This window comes from Anopheles arabiensis, chromosome 2, assembly GCF_016920715.1.
Source record: "Anopheles arabiensis isolate DONGOLA chromosome 2, AaraD3, whole genome shotgun sequence".
Lineage (NCBI taxonomy): Eukaryota > Metazoa > Arthropoda > Insecta > Diptera > Culicidae > Anopheles > Anopheles arabiensis.
The window spans coordinates 98578534-98594427 of NC_053517.1; the positions used below are offsets into that span (position 1 = coordinate 98578534).

The 15894-nt window shown below is 48.2% G+C and overlaps 3 protein-coding genes across 10 annotated transcripts; 1 reads left to right on the top strand and 2 right to left on the bottom strand.

The window, feature by feature from the left end:
* Positions 1 to 40: 40 nt before the first annotated feature.
* LOC120898642 (endochitinase A) lies at positions 41 to 5857 on the bottom strand. 6 transcript variants are annotated; one of them, XM_040304765.1, is made up of 8 exons: positions 5720 to 5857; positions 4693 to 5001; positions 4390 to 4600; positions 3544 to 3709; positions 3292 to 3456; positions 3103 to 3209; positions 2415 to 2978; positions 41 to 2337 (listed from the first exon to the last, which is right to left on the bottom strand). In XM_040304765.1, exons 2-8 carry the CDS (start codon positions 4693 to 4695, stop codon positions 1673 to 1675), a joined length of 1881 nt encoding a protein of 626 aa, XP_040160699.1. In that variant the 5' UTR covers positions 4696 to 5001; positions 5720 to 5857; the 3' UTR covers positions 41 to 1672. The 6 variants fall into 6 exon arrangements, with proteins under 6 accessions (XP_040160699.1, XP_040160701.1, XP_040160700.1 ...); XM_040304767.1 differs by having other exon boundaries at positions 4693 to 5022; XM_040304766.1 differs by having other exon boundaries at positions 4693 to 5025.
* A 173-nt stretch (positions 5858 to 6030) lies between these two features.
* On the bottom strand, positions 6031 to 8710 carry LOC120893695 (ATP-dependent RNA helicase DHX33). Its single transcript, XM_040295728.1, has 3 exons — positions 8302 to 8710; positions 7545 to 8232; positions 6031 to 7475 (listed from the first exon to the last, which is right to left on the bottom strand). The coding sequence occupies exons 1-3, from the start codon at positions 8421 to 8423 to the stop codon at positions 6264 to 6266; spliced, it is 2022 nt and encodes a 673-aa protein (XP_040151662.1). The 5' UTR covers positions 8424 to 8710; the 3' UTR covers positions 6031 to 6263.
* A 1034-nt stretch (positions 8711 to 9744) lies between these two features.
* LOC120893696 (monocyte to macrophage differentiation factor) lies at positions 9745 to 15894 on the top strand. 3 transcript variants are annotated; one of them, XM_040295730.1, is made up of 4 exons: positions 9745 to 9816; positions 12190 to 12706; positions 13030 to 13389; positions 13462 to 15894. In XM_040295730.1, exons 2-4 carry the CDS (start codon positions 12272 to 12274, stop codon positions 13768 to 13770), a joined length of 1104 nt encoding a protein of 367 aa, XP_040151664.1. In that variant the 5' UTR covers positions 9745 to 9816; positions 12190 to 12271; the 3' UTR covers positions 13771 to 15894. The 3 variants fall into 3 exon arrangements, with proteins under 3 accessions (XP_040151664.1, XP_040151666.1, XP_040151663.1); XM_040295732.1 differs by having other exon boundaries at positions 9768 to 9832; XM_040295729.1 differs by lacking the exon at positions 9745 to 9816 and adding an exon at positions 10799 to 10899.

Sequence of the window (15894 nt, forward strand, 5' to 3'; positions counted from 1 at the left end):
CGGTAAAATTGAAAGGAAAATAGCACTCAAATTACTTTGCTTTCTGATTTCATATACTTAGCATGTTTATTTTCAATATATATATATACTTCTTATAGTTTTTGTTGTTGCTGTTTGTTATCACTCCCTCCTCTTTCTAGGTTTGCCTAAATTGTTGTTAAATCAGTTTCAGTTGTGTTCATAATACGGCATACATAACCACGTGTGCAAGTGCTTACATTATCCCGCTTGTTAATTTTTAAATCGATTTTCTTCATTCCGCCTTTGCAGCAGAAGACCTGTATGGTGTATCTACCGCTGTCTCATTCATATACGTGTTAGGAGCATGTGTTATTTTTTGTATGTGCTTTTTGCCATCCCGCACATTAGCACACACGATCTGTTTTGCATCAATCAATCATCCTCACATCTAGCTTAAATGTAGTAACAACGTTTTTGTTTTGTTTTGTTTTTTTTTCAACAGTCCGTTACAGGAGCTACGGAGCCAGCGTGCGCAACGACCCGTTCGCCCCCGTTCCTTCTTAGAGTAGTGTAGTACGCAAAAAAGGGAAAGAAGAAAACAGTGTCGAAAATACAACAGGAATAATTTGCCACTATGTAATATGTACCTTACTAAATCAAAAGGGGCCTGGGACAAATTTGGATATAATAACCTGCCAGACACAAAGGGATAGGGATAGGATGGGTGATACCTTAAAACCTAGTTTAGCAAAGCTTACAAAGTAATTATTAACGTTCCGTTTCGACCGCACGCAACTGATATAACACTGCGCACGGCTACTAGAGCTCTTTACACCTACATTTCGCGACGTTTTTTTTCACATTTTCGATTTCGTGCCCGTGTACAGCCAAAAATTGACTAAATAAAAAGTAGCAACCCCTGTCCAGCTGACCTGCAATGTTTTCAAAACCGTAAACCATTGATAAATTTCATAGGGTTGTGTGTGTGTGAATTGTGAGTGAACCGAACCGAGTGGGCATCGATCATTTCGCACTGAAGTGTCTTTCCCAGCCTGCTGCTGTTTGCCTCATCGAAATTGTCGATGAAATTCCGCTCAAACCACCTCGGACGGGTGGATTTTGTCATACAGCAATGCCAAAAGTGTATGCTCATGCATCCCAGCCAGCCATGCGTTTTGCGCTTCTTACCGTTCCCTACATCGTTCGTTTCTGTTGCCCATTTCCATTTTCAAGCCGGCGTTGCAACGATTTTACTAACGATCGTGTGCCATTGATTTTAAAATCCTTCTTCCCTCTTTCCTATCGAACCGCTGAGTATGCAACTGAATTGTTGCACATTTCTTCTTTACCCAAGGATGCGTGCTTTCAACTTGCCCAACTCTTAGTAAGGGATAATTTGTTTCCTATACAACAGAAAATAAGAAACATTTCGTTATATATATGCTACCGCACGCTCCCTTTACGTCCGATTCATCACTTTTATCCTGCACACCTCCACAAACGCTCCCGTGTGCTCCTGGTGCCTGCAATTGGTGCTCGTGTGTAGTATCAGCTAGCTTTCGCTCTCCTTCTCCCTTTAACATCTAACTCCATTGCTTCTTACTTTTGCCTCGTAACCACCAAAACGGCGCGCAACATGGACGTATGGACCAGCGCAGACCAGAGGATTCAAGAGCAAATTGGCGTATTATAAATGGCGCATTGCCGCCGCTTATTCGAGCACTGGCTTTCGAGGTTTGGCCGGTTTCGCCGCCAACGGGGGCGGTGATGAAGCGGAGCTTGACACTGCCGTGGCTGCTGTCGCCGTAGGCGGCACCGGGCTTGTCGTAGTGGTGGTGGTGCTGCTGCTGTTGCTAGCATTGACCTCCGTACTCGTCACTTCCGGCATGGGCGCAGTCTCTTCGTCCTGCTGCTGCTGCTGTTCGGTGTCCCTGCTGCTTGCCGAGACTCCGGTTTCATCGTCGGCCGCTTCCTCGCCCGCCGTTGGTTTCGTTATCGAGCTGCTCACCGTCGGCGAGGAGGTCGGATCAGCCACGATCGTCGCTGGGGTGGCGGCTACGTTCGCCGACGGGTTGCTGCTGCTGGCCGCATTGAAACTCAAATCGTTCGCATCGAACAGGGAGGACGTTTCCTCGTCCGTCGTTTGCGATATCGAGGCGGCACCATCGCCGGCCTCCCGGTGCAGATGCTGCTGCGCCGACTGGGGCTGCTGGGCCGGCTGGGTCTGCTGCTGCTGCTGCTCGGGCAGCGAATCTTCATCCGGTTCGACGTGTAGGGGCATTTCACCCGGCTTCAAGTTGCTGTTTACCGAGCGAGAGCTGTTGTCTTGCTGCGCATCGTCGCTACGCTGTCGCACCGCTGGCTTAGGTCGTAGATCTACCCAAAAAAAAAAAGCCAAAATAAGCAATCACACCCTCATACAAGCAATCAGCATGCGCCAAAACCGTACATACCCGCCTGTGAATTGTCCTCCGTAAACAGTCCCATAATTGGATTGGAATCGTCCGAACGCTTCAGCCCGCCGACACTGTCCTCGTCGGCACTACCTTCCCCGAGCAGCCCGCCAGCACCGGCCGCACCGGTGCCCCCCACGCCGGACGGCAGCTCCTTCGAGGCGAGCGAGCTCATCGTACCCTGCCCGACGAGATGGTGAGGTATGTGCGGGTTATTGCTCGAGCCCGTCGCTGCCACCAGCTGGCCCGGCATCAGCCCGGCCGCACCGCCCTGGGCCGCGGCAATGGCGGCCGCCTGCGACGGCGTGAGCGATTTGCGCGTCTTTTCCGCCTTGCGCCAGAGCGTGATTTCCTGCTGTTTGAAGTACCGCCGGTCTTCGGTGTCAATTAGCACCAGATTGAGGAAGTAGCGGACCGAGAACTTCTTGTTAATCTCGCGCATCGTCACGGTGAGGTCGTACCCGGCGAGAAACACCCGGATCGGTATGCTTTCACCCTTCACCGGCGACCCGTCCATGATTTCGTACTTGGCGATAATTTCGTTCTCCGTGTACATGTTAGGTCCTACGGGAAGGGGGGGGGGGAGGGGTGTTGGGCGGAATGAAAAACGTGTTTAGTGTATTAGCAAAACAGCGGAATTTGGAATGTGTGTAAAGCGTGGAAAAACAAAAACGAAAACGAAACTCACCCGAACCAGTCTGTTCCCGCTTGATGATGGCTATTTCCATGTGTTTAATCTTAATGCGCACCAGCAGAAAATAGATTTTGCCCACAATCACATCCTTTAAGTGGTACCTGGAGCAAAGGGAGAGAAGGAGACAGGCGTTAAACAGAAGCATTCTCGTATGAATTCGCTTTTCCCCCCCTCGGAACTCACTTGCTCTTGTTGTACTCGAACTCGATGTGCAAACAGTCCTCGATGCCCACCTCCATCTTGATTGGACTGTTCGTGTCCGGATAGCTCGACAGCGTATGCACCGCAATGTCCACCTCCCGCACGATATCACTCAGCCGGCGCACGATCGTCACCCGCAGGAAGTATCTGGCAGTTGGGCAGTGGCAACAGAAAATATCGCATAAATCGTACAGCAAACAACAAGTGGCAAGCTCAGTGCACTGCAATTCCTACCGTAATCGAACGTTCGAGCCGACGTACACCTCGTACGGTTTCTCCACGTTCGCAAACTCGAACGGATATGACGTGTTCTGGATGAGGTCGCCCGGCCGGGCCAGCTCGCGCACCAGGCTCAGAAAGTCGTGATGATTGCCCCTATCGTAATACAATTCAATTTGACCTGTAACGAACGGGGCGCAGCACCATAACGAAACGATTTAGCCGGGAGAAGAAGAAGTAGACGCTTGTTGTTGCTGCGCGCTGCTGTGTTCGCAAACACAAACACACAACGCAGATTCATTTATCGAATGGCGCAAACCCTTGCGTCGCCCGCGGAGGACTGGTTTAATTTGTGTGTATTAATATCTTGGTGGTGGGCTGAAAAGTCAACAAATTGATAAAACTGCCTGCCACTAGCTGTTACAGAGGGAGCGATGAAGATGACGTGCGCCGTTTGGCCTAGCTTCTCTGATAAGAATTCTGCGGCCGTGCGAGCTTCCCGCCCTATAAGCAAATTGGTTTTTTTATCCGAATTCCAACAATGTCCGTGGGTGAAGAAATGCACCGACAGAAACCAATTGGCCGGAATTGATATGTAGGTCTAATTCGCTTTAAAAAAGGGTACCGAAACCAAAAAACCAAGTCAAATCTGTTCTGCCCTTTACGCGAATTTGGCACAAACCAGCGTTTGGGTGCAAACACATACACACGCCAGCACCGAAACCCTCCCTCCGCGGTGCAGTGATATGACCAACGACTGGGTCGGCACATGCACACACACAGCGATTGGTGGTGGATCGTTGCGCATCCATACAAATAACGCACAGCAGCAGCGGCGGCGGCAGCGGCAGCTATACTCACCGATAAGCTCGATTTTGATACCCTGGTGTTCCAGCTTGCTGCCCGGTTTTTTGAGCGTAATGTTCACCTTTCCGCCCACCGTTTCGCCGTCGTAGTACAGCAGGTACTTGTCCTTCTTGCCGTCCTCTGTTTTGATTTCCGCCTGCTGCCGGTTTTCGGCCCCATCGAACACGACGTCGATGTCGGCCGACTGGCCAAACCGGAGGAAATTCTAGAAGGCGGAGGAAAAGATCCGGAAAACCATTTAGCATCATTGATCCAGCAGGAGGGCCGTTTCGAGCAGTTTGCTAGTGCAAGGCTTACCATGATGATTGGTTCGGTTCGGTTTTGGTTTGGGATGGATTTCCCTGTTTGTGCACCACTCACAGTAGGGGGACGACCGCTGTTTCGGAGTTACGGGATCAATTCAGCCAGCGCAGTCTATCCGCCCTAATCACCAATTGACTCTGTGCGGTGCTTTTGTTCTCCCTATCTCTCTCACACACACACACTCTCCCTCTTTTTCTCTCACTCTTCTTCACTCTCTTTCACTTCCGCTTCTTATCACCAGGGGCTCACGGATATGGGCAGTGTAAGCGCAAGTTAGTTAACAGCCGGAACCGCACGGTCGCACTGCAATCGATTAAGATTTGGCTGCTGGTTGGTGGTGGGGGCAGAGTGTAAGCACAACAAACATACGGGCCAAATCTAGCACCCCCTACACACACACACACACATGCACACAGGCGCGCACTCAATGCATACACACGCACACACACACAAACACACACACACGGAGGCCTCTGTAAAAGCTGTTCGTGCGGAACACACACGGCGGAGGGCTTTACACACTTTTTGCCTCAATTAACGCGGTACGTGACGTGTGTATGTGTGTGTGTGTATGTGACAGTCTGGGCCTAAAACCAGAACACCACTTCCGGACCCCACCTCTACTGCTGGGGGGAGAATGATTTGATGCGGCTTCCGTTCCCTCCTCTGCTGGGGCAAGAGTGAGTCTGCGGTTTTTTTGTCTCTCTCTCTCTCTCTCGTCTCGTCTGCACTCTTACACCGTGTGAGATGCGTTTTGTTGCCACTTTTCGTGGTGAAGAACACTTTTGCAGTGGGAAAAGGGTAGTGAGTGGATAAATTTCGGTGGAATGCACCACCGCCTCGCCCCACACCAAGAACAGGCTGTGCAACTCTGTTGAGACAAACGACGACAACGACGACGACAACGACGAGGACGACGACTGGACTTGCCCGAGAGGGTTCGCTAGAGCCGATTGTATTATATAAGAACGCACCGCACACAGCACGCACAATGCACTCAATCCTCGATTTCCTTCCGTACCGTCGGGGAAAGCACTTTTCCCGTGCTCTGGCGAGTGAGAATATTCCCTTTTTTCGACACTTTTCCGCGCCGCTAGGTCGTCGTTCGTGATGTCTTTCTTCGTTTCGTTCGTGAATCAGTTTTTTTTTGTCCAATTAGCACAAATTGACGACTGCTGTCAGTTTCTGCTTTGATGGCTGCTGTCAAAATCCCACATGTGAGGGGTAGGACAGTGGTTCTACAGTTTATTTTCCCTCGTTTCGAACGATCCAATTTCGGATGTTTTTCAAATCGCTACCAAAAGAAAAAGAAAAAATCGATTGCTGTGAAAATGTTGGTAAATAGTTCATGAAGAATGTATTTTACAAATGAGAAATGCCACGTGATGATTGTTTTTTTTTCTCCAAATTTTACACTTAGTTCAACTAAGCAACGGACGTTTCCAAAACATTCGTTGAAAGATTGCGCGCGTGCGATGATGGGGCACACGCACAACTCGCCGCTTCCCCACTTAATCGCTAGGAAAATTAGTTAGCTAACGCAACGGAATACTTCCAGCAAGTATTCATTTGTGCGATTGGAACGCCCGGAAGTGGTTCTCCTTGAAGCCCTTCGTCTGGTACTGGCTCACGTTCGGCACCACCTCGTCGATCCACGCCGGATCGATTTCGGTCACGTTGCGCAGATAGTTGAGTCGCGTCGCCACCAGCTCGGTGTAGACGACGACCGGGGGCCGGAATTTCCCGCACACCGCGCTGGACGGATGTATGCGGGCCTTCAGTGCGCTGGTCGAGGTGAGGTACAGGTGGTCCGGCTGCTTCGTGGCAATGTTCGCAAACAGCCCGGTCAGCAAACACTTGGCGACGGGGGTCGTATCCTTCCCGCACGTGCTGCTCGGCAGGTCGAGCGCTTTGCAAATTTCGCTCAGCTGCTCCCGGATCGAGGCCACGTGCGTTAGGTTGCGCTCGTTGAGGAAGTTGTCGAAGCACCAGACCTTCGGTTTGGCCCGCGTCTTAAACTCGTTGAACACGTTCAGCAGCGTGATGTGGTCGCCCGAGCGGTCGAAAAACTTGGAGTGTGCGATCAGCATCTGTTCGCGCTTGTGCACACTGTTGGTAAAGACGTTCTCGCCCGACAGCATCGCGATGATGGTGAGCATCTCCTCCAGGCAGCCGAACTTGGGCGCGGAAAGCAACATCTTGGAGTACTTGGGATCGAGCGGAAAGCGTGCCATCTTGGTGCCGAGCGCGGTCAGGATGGGATTCTCCACCGAGGAGATCGCATTCAGCGCCTTCAGCTCTAGCAGCCCGCCCACGATCGCCTCCTCCGGCGGTTTGTCGATAAAGTCAAAGTCTTTGTAGTTGACGCCCATCACGAGCAGGTTCAGGATGGTGGCGGCCATGTTGCAGCGCAGGATCTCCGGCGTCGTCATCTTTTCCAAATGCCCGTACACCTCCTTGGAGTACGTGCGGTAGCAAACGCCATCGCTCAAGCGCCCCGCACGGCCCGTCCGCTGGTGGGCTTGCGCCTGCGATATCCAGGACACCTTCAGCATGTCCATCCCCGTGATGGGATCGTACGCGCGTACCTTCGCGCGGCCACAATCCACCACATACCGGATGCCGTTGATCGTAATGGACGTTTCGGCAATGTTGGTCGCAAATATTACCTTCCGCACGTTACCCGGCGCAGGGTTGAACACGTCCAACTGTTGGTTCTGTGGCAGCGCGGCGTACATTGGATGAACGGCAAGCTTTGGAAGGTCCGGCGAGAAGCTCTAAAATTGCGGAAAACATCATTAGCGAATGTACGAGAGCATGCACGCGCTCACTGGCGTGTCCTATACCTTAGCCAAGCGTCGCATCTTGCCAACGGTTGCTTCTATTTCTTCCTGACCGGTTAGGAACACCAGCACATCGCCGGCCGGTTGCGTTTGGTGGATCTCTACCACCGTCTTCAGACACGCCTCGATGTAGTGCATTTTCTCCACCATCTGGTACACCTTCACCTGGTACGTGCGGCCTTGCAGGTAAACGATCGGACAGTCGGAAAAGTAGCTCGCAAAATGGTCGCAGTCCATCGTGGCCGACATGATGATCACCTTCAGCGGCGTCATGCGCTTGAGGGCTCGTATCTGTTGCGCTTTCTTCACCACTCCCAGCAGCACATCCGTCGCGATGGTCCGTTCGTGCACCTCGTCCAGTATGATCACGTTGTAGTTGCGCAGCTGCCGATCGGACAGCGCCTCCCGGCACAGAATACCATCGGTCATGTACTTAACCTGCGTGTTTTCCGACGTCATGTCCTCGAAGCGCACCGTGTACCCCACCAAATCGCCCAGATTGGTGCCCATCTCCTGCGCGACCCACTTTGCGACGGTAATAGCGGCCACTCGGCGCGGTTGCGTGATGGCAATCATTTTGTCCCCGTTCAGTCCCGCCTCGTAGATGAACTGTGGCATCTGGGTTGTTTTTCCACTACCCGTCTCACCCAGCACGATGATCGTGGACGACTTTCGCACCATTTCCATCAGCCTGCGGATGGGAAGATGGGGTAGCATGAAGCAACAAAACCGCGTGGGAGTGTTGTGTTGGTAAACTTACGATTTGCGCACCGAGTAGATGGGCAACGACAGGCGTTGCTGTTTCGCCTGCTCCTGCTTCATGTAGGAGCGTGAGTATTGATTGCCCAGACTGCTGTTGCGACTCGAAAGTCCGGAATCCATCGTTTCGGCCGGGCTTTTCTAAATACTTTTTCTGGTCCGAATTCGGCACGCCGGAAAATAAACAACCCGCACCGATTCCAAAACACGCCGCCGCACAATTGACAGCGCTCAGGGCCCGTACAACATGCCGAGGGGCTTTGTCGTTCGAATATTGCTGCATTTCGCTCATTTTCTCTACCTTTCCTTTACTTGCATACAGTGCTCTTTTCAAAGAGTCACACACTTCACCAAGAACGCTTCGTCCATTTTTGTTCATATGCCGAGGTGTGTATGCTCTCGCTCGTTGTGTCATGCCATCTCTTTCGTGCCTTATGGACGTATGGAAAATGTAAACAAACACGGTGGTTGATGTTAATGTGGAGTGAACAATGTTGTCTTACTTTTTACCCTTTTCCATGTCCTTTTTAAATTGAAAATTATCTATTGATACAGGGTTTTCCGATAGAACTCAAGACCGCGGGAAACTTTGATGAATCGGCGGGGGTCAATCGCAAGACTGCGGAACGATACGTGGAAACGTTAATCTGTATCGCAAGACTGCGGCACACTTTTTCGGGCACATTATCGCCTCGCAGGGACATATGGTCTGACAGCAGCGATCGTCAGAACCGACACATAATCAATATTGAAAATATCAATCAAAGATCAAAGAATTTTCCTAAATTCCTTTAGCGTCTCAAGGCCACAAACGAATAAAGAAAATTCATAAAAATCCACTACCAGATCAGCTGATGCGAAACCGGAACATGTACGATAAAGTCAGATGGAGCGCAGGTGCTAATATGGCACACACATGAAATGAAGGGGCCCGTCGGGTCTTTGAGGGAAAGATGGTGGAGAAGTGGAGTGTATTTATTTTTTTCGCCATTTTACTTTATCCACCAACACAATCGCACACTAACGCGAGCTTTTTGGTGGCCATCTTGAACCCTCCCAACGACTTACAAAAACAATCGCTAGCGAGGAAAAATCGCACCGATTCGGAGCATTAACGAGCTCGTGAAAACCGGTTTTGACAAGCGTGGCGAGAATTTATGCGTTTGCGTTGAAATGTTGGTTTTAAAATTACCGTTGATAGGTGATGATTTTTGGCGATTAATTGCAATCAGTTAAATTTGCTGCCAGAAAAAAAAGTTTACTAATTTCAATAGCTTTATCACCTCATACAATTACAATTTCTCGATTCCAATAACCAAATAATCAAACCGCTAGTTCCCAAAGTGTCAAATAGTTTTTGTTTCTTTTTTTCCCTCATCGGCCAGCTGTCATTCACGGATCGGGGGGGCAGGTAGCTTGCACACACACACCTCTGCACGTTCCATTCATTCGCTCGTTGGTTGTTGACTTCTTCTCGTGGCGCACGCTTCGCTCCTGTTCTGTGTTTCTGCAAGCAGTACGTGTTTCAAGAAGTATTAAACGAAATGTTCAATTAAAAGCTTCTAGTTTATGTGCAATCGTAGATAGATTTAGTGCATGATAGGAACATGCATGTGTACCTTACATTGGTGATTTACATATCGCTGGAAAAGCCAATGGAAATTAGGCACTTCCTTCCTTTCGTTTCGTGTGGTGTGGTGTCTTGTGTGTATCTCTTTGCAAAAAAACCCATCTGTTAGTGCCCTACTTTCCTCAACGCCGAGCATAATTATTTTCCCATTCACGAAAGTGGCCATGAGCTTGCTTAAAAAGTGCATGTGCGGGGCCAATGCAGCCGTGTGTGAACCTGTTCTTCGGCACGTTTTGGCCAAACTGGTGCTGCTGCTGCTACAAAGTGTTGTTTAGAGCGGATTTCGTAAAAGCAGCTGAGCCTGCTTTATGCGCCGTGCCATGTGGTGGTTTTGTTGTTGTTGTTCTTGTATCGCGTGTGCCGTAAGTGCAAGTGGATAATGTTGCAAACAACCACCAGGCGCCCGAGGCGAAGTTGCATTAGGCAGCAGATAATTATCTCCTCCTCGGCGGTACTCGTGTACCTACCCACCAAAATGCCTTATCCATGCGAAATGTTAAGGACACAAATCCATTTATGCGCTGTATGCGGGGTTTGTCCTCCTTGTCCGTCTCGCGGGGGCCGACGTGAAGTTGATGGATTAGATTTCTTCACACGATGGTACCTGTCGAGCTTTTCGCACACCGTTTTCAAGCAGAGAGTATCTAAAAGCACACCCAGCAAATGCTGTCGTTTTCCAATTGATTGTAAAATGATTACCATGGCTACGAGTGCCATTGAACCCTGTGATTGATGGCTCGCGGATGGGATAATCGTTCGAGTTGCATGGTTCTAATGTTGCCTGGCAACAATTAAATTCTTCAATCCCAATCGCTTTCCCCCCCTTTAATCGTGAAGGAATTTAACCCGAGCGACGATGGTGTGCGGCCAGCTGATGACCGTGATTTCAGCACCACACACTAACTGTACTGCCGTATTTGAATCGTTCATTGAAAAGTGAAACGCGACTAGGTGCATGCGCTTAACTAGGTGAGATTTGTTTAACTTGCCTAAAAATAAACACTACTATGTGGCCAAGCGTGCCGTTACATTGTGCAGGAAAAAAACGCGGTTCAGGTTCCTACCGCAACCGATGGTCGATGGCGCAAAGGCGCAGCTTACAAGAACAGGTGTGTGCTGGTTGGCGTGTAGCGCCAAGCATGGTTGAGATTTTGCAACACATACCGAGGCACCAGCCAGCACACAGCGCTCGTCTTAGTACACCGGTAATTGGCCTAATTGAATTTGAATGTCAAGGTACGGGGCTGGGTGGGTGCGCGAGAGATATACCTTTTTTCCTCGAAAATAGATGACCTTTTAATTTTATGGCATCGAAATAGAGGAATATTTGAAAAGGTGAATGTTTTCACAAAAAGCACAATTTTAATGCAATATCTGGGTGTAAAGAAATATTACTTCCGACAACGTACCTGCTAATACTCATCATTATCTCCTTCGCTTCCCGGGGTTTTTCTTCTATACACCATTTCTGTGTAAACCATTAAGCAGGGAGATTCTCCTCTCTCCCTGCGGGACAAAAACACGTATTTAATTACCTTAAACACTCGCGGCGGCATCGCTTTAGGAATTTCCGTGCGTCATATGGCGAGCAGCTAATCAGTGGACGCCCGCAAAAAAGCGCCTCTTGCGCGGGTTCAACACGGGTCACTGAAGAGGAACTGTTTTTTGTTTTGCATCGTTCTCACATTTCACAGCCTGCCTCGGTAAACGAAACTCTCGCTGTGGATGATTTATGATCATAGGTGCCTTTTTTTCTTCCTTCAATGAATTTATTATGTCTGCAAAATGTCTTCCGTACAAGTGTTACGGCAAAGCGAAGAGCCAGACCGGATTACGTACATGCCACAGTGTGGTGGATAGGAGTGAAAGATAACGCGCTGAAAATGCATTCGAAATTTAGCTCGAACCTCAACCAGCAACCAAGTAACAGTGTTGATGATTGAAAGCGTGCATTTTTATTTGTAAACAAAGCATGATTGTTTATCGCCGCCCGGTCTGATACGGTCGGGGGGTCAGCATCATGCTGCGGCTAGTCCTCAGGCACGCCATGTGCGTTTGGCGAACACGCGGTGTGAGAGGCTATTATCGCGTGTGTGTGTCGCTTATCTCGCCCATACCGAAGCAGACGAATACGGTCAAAGGAAACGAACGAAGGGCATCACGTACAAAGCACCACATCGAATATTGTTTATTTATGCTGCTCGTGTATGTGTGTAACTAGCTATATTTTATATAGTTTTTTTTTAAATTTATGTTCAGCTCGCCGCTCTGTGCGAACCCAGGAACCGGACCTATCTGCCGCGGTAAGCAGAACAAGCGCGCGCCACGTCTAACATCAAAGATGCAGGATGGTCTCATTTCCCGCGCCGGGGCAGCTATCTGTAACGACACCTATCCTGCGAAGGGGTCAGCCAACTACAACGTTCCACCAGTGGACGGAGGAGCGGGTCAATACTCTCCCTCGAAAGCATGTGTCCATCAACATCACCCTGCCCGACAGCCGCCCTCTCCGCAGCACACGCCGTGTGGAGACTTTAAGCTCTGCGGGTACGACGGTGCTACGATGAGCTGTGGTCCGCTGGGTGATGAGTGTTTACCAAGCAGCACCGGTGGAAGTCCACTGACCGGGCGTACCGGAAAGGCGGACCTGTTTGGTGTGCTGGAGTTTTGGCTACAGCTACGCTATGACCTATCGACGCTACCGTGGGAACAATTGCAAACGATTCAGCTAAAGAACCCCCGTGCCGCACCGGGATGTGCGTACATTCCGACAAAGGTATGTGTCTGTTTGTTTGTTTGTTTGATAAGCACCAAGCGTCGTTATCGCAAAAGGATGAAGATCGAGATGGTAGATAACAGTTTACGACCGAGATTACGATGAAGGAATCGCGACCAGATAGGACGGTTTTTATAACCTTTTGATAAAACCATCAAGAAAGCGCAAGTGATTGATCATTGCTACCGCTAAGGAATGTGTTGTGAATCATGTTGTTTGTATGAAATGACCTTTAGACCCCTGCCACAACATCACGTAGCGATTCTTCAGCTCTTTGTTTGAAACAGCAACTAACAGCTCCGTTTATCTGCCCCGTTCTGTAGGTTGAACACATTGCCAACATAGTCACGCACGGTACCTGGGTACTGCCCTCGATGTATGCCGCCCTCTACCTTTACGGGCGCAGCCACACGCCCGCCCAAACGCTTGCGGCCATCATCTACGGTGCGGCCCTTTCGATGCTGTTCTTTGTCTCGACCTGCTTCCACTGCGTCTGCTACTGTAACCACAATCGGCCGCTGAAGGATGCGCTGCACCGATGCGATCGTGCGATGATCTACATCTTCATCGCCGGCTCGTACTATCCGTGGCTCAGCCTGGGACACACGACCCATCCGCAGATAGTGTCCGTGGTAAAGTGGAGCGTTTGGGTGATGGCCGTGCTGGGCATTGTTTATCAACAGGTAAATTACCATCTTTTTAACATTTTTTTAGTAATTGTCTGTAAATTAATTGCCGCCTTTTCTCTTGTACAGATGTACCACGAACGGTACAAGTGCTTGGAGACGTTCTTCTACGTGGTGATCGGACTCGGCCCATCGGTCGTGATTGTGCTGTGGGGCCACGAGTTTACCGGTATGGCCGAGCTAAAGTTTGGCGGCGTGCTGTACATTATCGGTATCGTGTTCTTTAAGTCGGACGGGCTGTTCCCTTTCGCGCACGCGATCTGGCATCTGTTTGTGGTGTTTGCCGCATTCGTGCACTACTTTGCCATCATGACCTACCTGTTTCCGGACACGAGCAGCATCGTTTCATCCGTGGTGGAAGGTGCTGCGGCCGGTTAAACTGGCAAAAGGCGTTGTGGGTGGCTGACTTTATTCTTGTTCCCTTTTCCTCGTTTATCTCACACTGTTTGTGTTCAAAGCCTTTTGATTAGTTAGGTTTTTTTAAAGTTTTGTACAGCGTAATTGTAAGTAGACTTTTTTTTGTGTGGAAGCGCGCTGGTGCGATCCGCTACAGCTAAAAGAAGGTTAAACAGAGTGTATACCAAGGCAAAGGAAGAGGACACACGTTTCCTAGAAACGAAATGATATATTTTTAACACAATATTTTGGTACCCAGTGTAGCCTGGGAGCGTGTGTAACAGGGAAAGGAGTTTTGGAGATGTACAAGAGTGTGCAAGTTACTGGGTGTAGCTGTTGGAACCATTTCCTCCCACCTTTATGGGTAAAAATCAAACCTGCTCAATTTACTTTTTCTATTCTTACAATTCATATTGTATTGCATATTGTATAAGCATTTCTGTTTTTTTTTCTTTTCTGTAGCTTATTTTGTACGCCTTTTTGGCTGGCAATACTCATGAAGCTGGTGCAAGAGGGGCTTTTTTTCGCTTATACAATTCTTTAAGTGCAACAAATGGTCGAAAAAGGCATCTTAAAATGATAGAATCAGTGACGGAAGTCATTTCATTGTAGGCATATTTGTGGTTTCTGTTTTTTTTTCTTCTTTTACTGTCTTATTGTGATACTTAGCATGACTAAGAAAAGTATATAATATTTAATTAGTTTACATTTTCTTAATCCCTGTCCCACTTCCCGGACCCTCCCCGGTTGAGGAATTGAACATAGAAAATTAATTATTACGTTATTAGTGGTACAAAACAGTTGTCAGTTGTGGCGACTCCTCCCCACAATATAGCAAGCAAGTTTAGCAGCAAGTGCAACTCGAACCACCTAAAAATTAAATGTCGAACAGAAAGAGCAGAATGATGCTCTTTGTATAAGGTGCAATGCTGTACCACAACATCGACGGGTAGATTTGATATTAACGTTGAGAGCGGCTGGACGAATGGTTGGTGGCGAGCATTGCCGCGTTAGAGTTAGCACACCCATACATATACGGTGATGGGTATCAAAACCAGTGGAAAAGATAGAAGTCTGAATTATCGTTAGGCAAAAGGCTATATGGATACATTAACATATACCAAACACACTAAAACAAAAACAACTCGAAGCCAAAACACAGTACCATTTCGTAGTGGTTAGCTTCATCAACTGACTTCTTCATCCATCTAACGAATAATCCAACAAATGTCTCTCTTGAATGCTACACAAAAAATACTCGATAACAGTATCCTTAAACCCACCTTGGTAGAGTAGAATGGAATAGAAAAAGGTTTTGTTGCGCTGAATGCAGCAACAAATTAAACAAACGATCCCCCATATTTGCTCAGCTTAGAAAACAGAGAAAAACAAAAACCGTTATGCTAGTACGTCATAACGGGTAAACCTTAGAAACAAAACACTTGGATAAAACAAAAATAACAAGGAGGGAATTGGGAAATACCTAAATCATTAGTAAAACAACACAAATTTGATACAAAAATATCAAAATGAAAAATTCCACCCCAATACCAATCTAGCCCATCGATAATTAAATTAGAAAAAAAAAACAAACAAACAATTAAATAGGAAATAGGGAAAATGTTCCAATAAGAGCCAAATAATTCTCGAATTAAAATAGTTTCTCAATTGTGCATATTTCTTCCAGTCCAGTTGACACCATAAACTCACTTTATAGGGGATTCCAGGGGTTCTCATAGTTGTGCGACACTTACTTGACTCTTTCTTATAGGAAATGAAGTTTATATATTGGAAATTGGACTCTATGGCACGCTTTTTGGACAGGCTCCAAATTCCTATTAGATTTGTCCAACAATGGTGTTATAAAGTCCAATTCCCTTTACATTAAGTTAATTTCACGCAAGAAAGTGTTAATAAAGTGTCCCACAGCTATGAGAACTTCTGGAAAACTCTGTAAAGATAACTTTCAACTAGAAAACACGCTTGGTGTACACTGTACCGCACAGAACAGTTCAATAGACAATGCAATAGGCCAACATCCGCTGAGTATAAACTGATAATAAATGTTGAAACAAATAGTTTCGAATGATAGTAGGAACACAAAAA

Coding starts and splice junctions, on each gene's coding strand:
- LOC120898642 (XM_040304765.1), bottom strand. Junction 3,457..3,543: donor GGCTCGAACGTTCGATTACG/GTAGGAATTGCA, acceptor CCCAACTGCCAG/ATACTTCCTGCGGGTGACGA. Junction 3,210..3,291: donor TTCGAGTACAACAAGAGCAA/GTGAGTTCCGAG, acceptor CCTTTGCTCCAG/GTACCACTTAAAGGATGTGA.
- LOC120893695 (XM_040295728.1), bottom strand. CDS start 8,423: ATGGATTCCGGACTTTCGAGTCGCAACAGCAGTCTGGGCAATCAATAC. Junction 8,233..8,301: donor ATCTACTCGGTGCGCAAATC/GTAAGTTTACCA, acceptor TCCCATCCGCAG/GCTGATGGAAATGGTGCGAA. Junction 7,476..7,544: donor AGATGCGACGCTTGGCTAAG/GTATAGGACACG, acceptor CCGCAATTTTAG/AGCTTCTCGCCGGACCTTCC.
- LOC120893696 (XM_040295729.1), top strand. Junction 12,707..13,029: donor GTGCGTACATTCCGACAAAG/GTATGTGTCTGT, acceptor CCCGTTCTGTAG/GTTGAACACATTGCCAACAT. Junction 13,390..13,461: donor TGGGCATTGTTTATCAACAG/GTAAATTACCAT, acceptor TCTCTTGTACAG/ATGTACCACGAACGGTACAA.